This window comes from Pygoscelis adeliae, unplaced genomic scaffold (genome assembly GCF_000699105.1).
Source record: "Pygoscelis adeliae isolate BGI_AS28 unplaced genomic scaffold, ASM69910v1 Scaffold294, whole genome shotgun sequence".
Classification (NCBI taxonomy): domain Eukaryota; kingdom Metazoa; phylum Chordata; class Aves; order Sphenisciformes; family Spheniscidae; genus Pygoscelis; species Pygoscelis adeliae.
Window position 1 is genome coordinate 1,000,764 of NW_008824722.1, and position 7,690 is coordinate 1,008,453.

At 40.8% G+C, this 7,690-nt stretch overlaps 1 protein-coding gene across 1 annotated transcript in view; it reads right to left on the reverse strand.

The window, feature by feature from the left end:
• Positions 1-8: 8 nt before the first annotated feature.
• The window catches only part of MGEA5 (meningioma expressed antigen 5 (hyaluronidase)), a 34,032-nt gene continuing 26,350 nt past the window's right edge, over positions 9-7,690 (reverse strand). Inside the window, exons 13-16 of the mRNA XM_009323289.1 lie at positions 6,228-6,313; positions 5,041-5,233; positions 1,832-1,991; positions 9-1,052 (exon numbers count right to left, since the gene is read on the reverse strand). Of these exons, the coding sequence (XP_009321564.1) occupies positions 916-1,052; positions 1,832-1,991; positions 5,041-5,233; positions 6,228-6,313 (576 nt within the window). The 3' untranslated portion in view covers positions 9-915. The remainder of the gene's footprint in view (positions 1,053-1,831; positions 1,992-5,040; positions 5,234-6,227; positions 6,314-7,690) is intronic.

A 7,690-nucleotide genomic window follows, 5' to 3' on the forward strand; every position in this document is an offset into this window, starting at 1 on the left:
TCTGAATTGCTGTTTCAGTCCCAGGAGGATGATGATAACCTCCTCAAGCAGTGACAAACCGCCGCCTGAAGGAAGGATCGTTTGGGATCTGCTCCCCTTACCCAAGATGGTCAGTTTCTAGCCCTGGATACGAGGCACAATAAGAAAGGTCAGTGCTGAGGACAGGTTTGTTCTCCGTTGTGGTTTTAGGTTATTCAAAAGTGCCATCTTGGACCTATACCATTTCACTTTTCAAAAGAAAAAGTTACAAAAACTGGTAAACAAAAAGTTAGTCAGCATACGGCTAAGTTTATATACACTGAAATTTACAAGTTTGTCATTAAGTGACTTCTGCCACAGACCACTGCACATTTGTCCCTAACAAAGCACAAAGCTCGAACCAATGGTCATTAGAAGTGACAACGGGTCATTGCTTTATCAACAAGCATAAAGATAGTCAAAAATAGAACTGTAGCTACTTATCTTTAAATTTGCTGATTGCCACAAGCAATCCCTCCCATTTCTGCAACTTCCAGTTGCACATCCTGCTCTACGACAGAGGGAAACCCTGCATTCTTTATACACTTCTGCCAGAGACCACTTTTCTGTTGACACGTGAATGCAGAGAACTGTCGTCAATCACAGCACCGATTGAGAGGGATTCCTCTGAGAAGCTATAGCCCATGCAAGATTCCTTGGCACTTCACACGGGACCAGGAGAGGACAAGGTTTCTTTGTTAAAACAGTGTTTTCAGCAGCGTTATCCTCTTCCAACAAATTACAGTCTGAATGTGTGATGGGTGATTTTCGCATAGCCCCTTCTACCAAGCTGGCTTATTGCTGGCTTTGTGCAGCTAGACCATATGAAGATCCCCACCACTACCTGCCCAGCTGTTAAGGGACTACAGGTACTGGAACAGTTTGCTGTCAAGTACTTCACAGGCTTCTTCCAAGGATAACAACATCCTTTGGAAATCCTTCCATTTTAGCAATTTCGAAACAACCCAGCTTGCTGTAAAATTCCAGGATTCTTTTATCATCCGGTCTCACTTCACAAAAAGCCCCACGGGAGCCTGAAGAAGGAAGAAAGAAACAAAACACTGTAGGAGAAGAGTTACCGTAAAAAGCACAGACATCAAATATTACTAGAGTTCCCACCTATTTTAACATTTAAACCCAATGAAATCACTGATCCAATTCGATATGGAGCATAGTGCCCAAAAGAGACCAGATTTATGGCAACATAGCTGACCATCCCCTAAAGGGACTGCACGCTGCAGACGTCTTGTCAGTCTCAACAAACCCTCTGCACACCTTTTATTTCACATAAAAGCATCCCGCAACTCTGATGTGGGCTCAGAAAATAGCACTAGAAGAGGGCACCAAATCGCGCAAAGGAACTGTGAACCTCAGGTGTGCAGTAAGGCAGACAGCCAAGTACTTCCCCATATTGAAGGTTTTGGCAATTACCCACCAGTGCACGCTGCCACACACAAGAAAAAGCATCACTACCAATGGCAGCAGGGGAAATATAAACGTTTGTGTGTTGTTCAAGATGTAGAAATGTGCGCTCTCATTGCCCAATTGCTCCCTCAGTTCTTCCTATTCCTAATTTGCAGGATAATGGCTAAAGTGAAAAGCTACCTTGTACTGAAGACAGCAGCAGAAGTTAGCTACCCAAAAGCTTTTATAATTATTTACCTAAATCTAGAGTGGCAACTATGGCAGGAATCGAACACCTCAGGCTGACGTGCAAATACAGTAATGTTAACATAACCACCCCAAGTTTGCCTTGCATCCTAGAACCAACACGTAATTAGGAAACAAGGAATTTTGAGTGCAAGAAGCTTACCATTAGCCTTTAGAGAAGAGAGCAGGCAGGCCATCATACTTTTGGCCACGCTTGGATCTGTCACTTTTTTGTGGATATCAATCTTTATCAATGATGGGAAGTTGGCAAGAAATGATTCCGGCAATACTTCTTGCTCTTCATGGAAGCTTAGCATTATTTTCTGAAAAGAATATGGGAAGCAGACATGTAATCGCTATCCAGCTTTTCATTTTCTTTCATGTTTACTAAGGGAGGCTGCTTTGCTCACAGAGTATACCTCCAAATCAGCATGCTTTTCAGCCACACCTCTGATAGCCACTTTGCTCCTTACCTGCTGAATTGCTTTCTGTACTCCAGATAAAAAGGCAGACTACAGAAGCTTCTCAGACTGTCAAAGGAGGAATGCAAGACTCCTTGCATGGCTCCCCAGTGACCCACACTTCAAGTGAGAAAAACCGTAAGCCAACCCATAAGTAACAGTTTGTGCATAGGTGTTCCTTTTCTTTGCATTTTACACGGGCAGTTTTATCTCTAAGTGTCCTAACCTTCCACATGTACCCTTTGGTTCACAGCAGCCTGGAAACACCTCTCATGTCCATGCAATTATCTTAGACTACTTGGCCCAACAAAGGCAAGTTTGTCTCTAGCTTGAAATAAGCCTTGTTGACCACTAAAGACTACTGCAATCACTCAGGAAGGTCTTTGGGAATGTGACATCAGACGTTAACTTCATGCAACTCATGGGAACGGAACAATCAAGTAAGGTAACACAGAAGCAGACAAAGCCAAATTTGAGATATACTCAAGTCATTCCCCCTGCTGGTTACTGAATTTTAAAACCTCTAGGGAGCACTGGCTGGAGTAAACAAGCCATGTAACTTCATTTCTTGTATAACTGAAAGTCACTGTCGTAACAACCCAAACCAGGACTTCATCACACAAGGAACCCCATAACATTAGCAACCCCCGCATTTTTTTTTTTTCAGGTCAAGTTTAAATGCAATCCCCTCAAATCTATAAACTGCCATCTCCCAAACTCTTGCAGGCAGAGTCTCTGTTCAAAGTTACTACTTCAAACTTGTTGACCTACTTCAGGTTCAGAACCATGCCTGCTCCTCTGGGCTTTCCTTTATCACAGCTGTGACAGGCACAACCCCATAGAAAGTGTTCAAAGCTAGCCATGCTGGCTTCAAACAGCAAGGCAAAGGCGATAACTGTTTCTTCCAATCACAGAAGCGCTAGAAGAGGTAAAACAGGTTATCAAGGAGCAGGGTACAGGTGGGGCTAAGAAGCAGTTAGAGAGACGATGCATTCATCTCTTGTGATCAATAATAACTAAACTCAGGAAAAGCAGATACCAGATAAACTTCCCTGACAGGAACCTAGACAAAACTGCAAGACAAGCTCACAACAGTATGACACAAGTCAGAGGATTGCATTTTTCTTTTGTGAAACAAAAGATTTTATTTATCCCATGAAGTTTGGGGCTCAAGATGTATTTAAGTAAACTAGAGAACAACTGAACTGTATTAGAAGTCAACAATTTGAATCAAATGATCTAAAAAGCACAGAAAGGAAGCTTTTGAAACCAAAGTGGAGACTGAGATTATCAAGAGGTAAGAAGTCTGTGAAGGAAACCAAATCAATCCTGTTCTGTGAGAAAACTTCTCTCTACATGATCTTCAATGACAATGGCTTCTAACCAACTACTGAATATTCTCTACATCCCTTTATACTGCCAAAAGACTAAACGGATAAAATCCCACAGCATCTATCTCAACAGCAAAGTACAAAGAGCTCCTCTGTACTCCTGGGAACATCCTTCAAGCCCATAGTCTCAAGAAACAGACTTTTTCTGAGATATTGTACGAGCAGCAGAAATCCTGGGGCAATGTACCAACAACAAAATGTTCTTAAACATCTCAATGGAAAAGCTAGTTTATCAGCACAAAATACCTCCTGCTTTCTCTCTGGAAATCAAGGCCCCTCCTCCCTTACTGTACCTACTACAGCTTTGCCCTGTTTAGTTTCTGATATCTTTATACGCATTAGCTTTGCTTCAAAATCTGAATTTCAATATACAGTTGAAATCACAGCACTGTGCAAATGTAGAAGAATCAAGTCATAAAACCTACAGACTGGAGAATTAGCTCCACTTCAATAGTGGTAGTATTGAAAAATCAGTATTCTGATATTTGCTGCTAGGCTTTTTTTTTTTTTTTTTTTTTAAATGTACTTCACTTTCCCCCCATCAAACATGCCTGTAAGTAGTGGCCACTTCCACAATAGGGTGACAAACATTTAATTCCATTTCCAGGAAGATTTGCTTTGCTTGTGGGAAGGCCTGTGCTCTCAGAGCCATGACCTCCCTTAAGACTTTGTCTAAGTCCCAGTCAAATAAAGGAAGGGCACACTGCCATATACGCCATTTTAGGAGGCCCACCAGTCCGACACCAACCTTTGTATTCAGACAACTTGTTGGAAAATACTTTCTGGAAAGTATTCTTTCCCTCTTGAGAGGGAAAGAAAAAGGCTAAGAAGTGGTGCTTCTGGGCCTGCCTCTACTACAGCTTTGTCCACACCTCCTTCCACTTGCAGGTGTGGATTGGCACCTCTTAGTATTAAACACATTTCTTTCCTTGACAAGAATGCATCAGCTAGAACTTTTCACTATTTCTGACAGTTCGGTGACATCGTTTTTCTAATTTCTTCCAAAAACAATTCAAGATATTGATTTTTAGCACTTGCTAAAGGTGAGATGTTGTTTTGCATCATTTACAGCTGTCACACTCCACAAATAGCTCATAGATTTTAACATCAAAACCAAGTGCTCTTTAATTTGTTTTCCATACCTAAACTGATGTGACTATCAGGGGTTAGCCTTACCTGCAGCATGGGGAAACTAATATCTCATTTTGCAGGAGAACAGAGCAGAAGCAATCCTTTCTTTTCAAAATGTAATTTTCTCTAGATTAAGGTGGCTGACATTTACTGCATTGATTACTACTAAAGTACACCTCATGGGTGTATTACAACACACAGCAGTATACGACTGCCAGTGAATAATTTTACTGTCACCTTCTGAGACGTCAGATACCCTGCCCATCAAAGACTTCAGAAAGGTACAAAAACTGAATTACACGAAAGCTCAAAATGCAAAAGGAAAGCAAAGACCTGCTTTGGAAAGAAAGAGTTCAGCATACAGTTCTGATCTCGTGGGTTATACCAACCTCTGCCTCAGACAGCTCCTTGTCACTATTTGGTTTAGTATATTTTTCTTGCATGAAAGGGATCCAAGACATTTTGCATTTTTTAATGAAAGGAGTCACATCAACCGTTCCCAAAGCATAGCCACATATGCCATCCTCATCTTCTAAGACGAAGCAGTAATCCAGGCTGAGGGTGAGCAGACCTCCTACTAACCTGCAGAAAGAAGTATCCAAATTCAGTCAAAAGAAGGTCAATTTGAACAAGTATGCTCTTCAGGTATTCTGGAGGAGACTCTAGGGTCATCCAAAGAAGCGACAGAGTCCTCCAGTCACAGAATTAGTTCCTACAAAGCATTAACAGACTGATCAGCTGTCAAAACTCAGCTATGAGCAACATCTGCACCTCAGGATCCCACAATTTAATTCTATACACACTGCTCTTCTGACTCACTAGAGACAAACTTACTTCGCCTTTTGCCCTCAGTTTCTCTGCTGCCATTACCTCCCTGTTCTTCCATCTTCTCTTTTGGGTTATTTTTTATACCAGTTACACATCCTTTCTTAACTACCTTTCTGTCACTAACTGAGCAGCCTCTCTACAAAGGTCTATCTAAATTAAACACTCAAGACATAAAAAAAAAAATACTCAAAGTAGCTCATTTTACAGCTCATATTTAATGTCTTTTTTTTTTTAACTTCATCTCACTTGTCATTGCTTATTCTTCTTAAAAGTTGGTACAGGTAATCTAACACATGTATTTCAGAAAAAACTCAAGGCAGTCGGCTGAGAGATTGCTCCTCAAAAAAATTTCAGTTATCTGAAGAACTACACTAGGTTGGAAAAAAAGTACCAGAGGGTAACTACAGACTATGAACACTCTCATGATATACTTTCACAAAATCTGAAATAATAGGAGACCATGATGCACAGGTTTCATAATACAGAGGTTTCAGCTAAGTCTTTTTTCTAACAGCTCACAACAGGTGACCAGAGAATAAACTGAGACATAACTGTTAATGGTATCTTTAAGAAACCAAAACCCCAATTTCCTGAGGCCTGCAAGGGGTAGATCTTTTTTTTATTTTTAAAATCAAATGCTCTTTGCATTCTCCCCCCCTCCCCCCTTTTTAAAAATTCAAATTAAATACAGTGTCAGGAATTCATCCTTCAGAAACACCTCTGTAGGTCATTCATTCCTAATACATACTTGTCTCCAATTAAATCTGGTAAACTATGGAAGGGTTGATCAGCTCCATCAGCATACATTTCTCTACAGATCTTATATACAGATGCCTAAGAGGAGAGAGGAAATGATTTCAAGTCATCAGTTGCATTCAAAAGCTAACAACTTTGTCTTAGAGAGATTTCATTAACAGCTACACCGTAAACTAGTACTGACAGGCATTTAAGTTACACAGAACAAGAGTACCCTCCCCCCCCAAGTAACTCTTAAAATTGCCCGTCAAAAACATTATGGTTAAGTTCAAGGGCTGGAGGTCAACCTCCTGCACGTTGTAACAGCACAAGATTAATCCCGAGGGTTAATTACCAAACACTCAGTGAAGATCAATACCCTTGCTACAAAGTCCCTCTTCAAAACCTCCAATGTTCAAGTGCAACAATTTAACCACTGTGAAGGAGAGACACACTCTGACTTTCTGCATGTTAAAAGGCTTTCAGCTGCATCTCTTTAAAGAGTAAACTTGTATCAGTCATACTTCAAATAAGAAACTCTACAGTTTTCAACAAAAAGGCTTTGCATTTGACATGTCTCCAGCCTCCTTTCATAAAAAGGAATATTTCTTCTGAGGAGGAGTTCTTTTATGACTGCATGTTTAGCTGTATCACCAATTGTTTAGGTGGCTTAGAAATATCAATGCCATTGCCTACAAAAGAACAAACCAGCTTAGGTACAGTCCTGCACTAAGGTATGGAAAAGGCTGCTTTACTGCCCGTGAGAACAGCACAGGACAGAGCCTAAAACTAGCAGGTAAAGGACATGCCCTGTCTGTCTGACTGGCTGCAAAGTCAGGATTCATTTGAGCTGCTGCAAACTCAACCTGTATACTTATGTTTCAAAGGAAACGTACTTCATCTCAATGTGGCTACAAATGCAAGGTTCAAGCTACAGTAATCCTTACATTGTTTAAAGTGCATCCATAGAGAGCGTTAACTGTTGGTTGATACATTAGTTTAGCAAGAAGAATACTTGAAACTAATAGGAATAAAGCTACACTACAGATCTGTTCAGGAAAAAAAAAAGGGGGGGAACCCTCTAATCAATAAAGATTAATACAAAATTCCTGGTTTCAAAGTATTGAACACTCTGAAGCAGATTTGACAACAATCCTTTCAAAACCAGACCAAAAAGTTTACAACTGTAATTAAACCAGTAAGAATGGCTGAAATACCATCACATTTTACAACTACATTTTGAGACACAGTATCAACGTTCTGCCCACATGGCTCTGAGAATACCAGCAGTTACCCCAATAATTACTGAGTGAAGAGGTATACGCTCTCCCCCTAAGGTTAAGCCATTGCATGTGTTCCCACTGCAAAAATTCCTCTTCCAGCAGCGAACAATTTTAACTTGCCTTTCAGAAACAAGGAAGGCACTCATAGATTTCAACAGGGGGGGGGGGGGGGGGGGGCAGGGAGCGGAACACG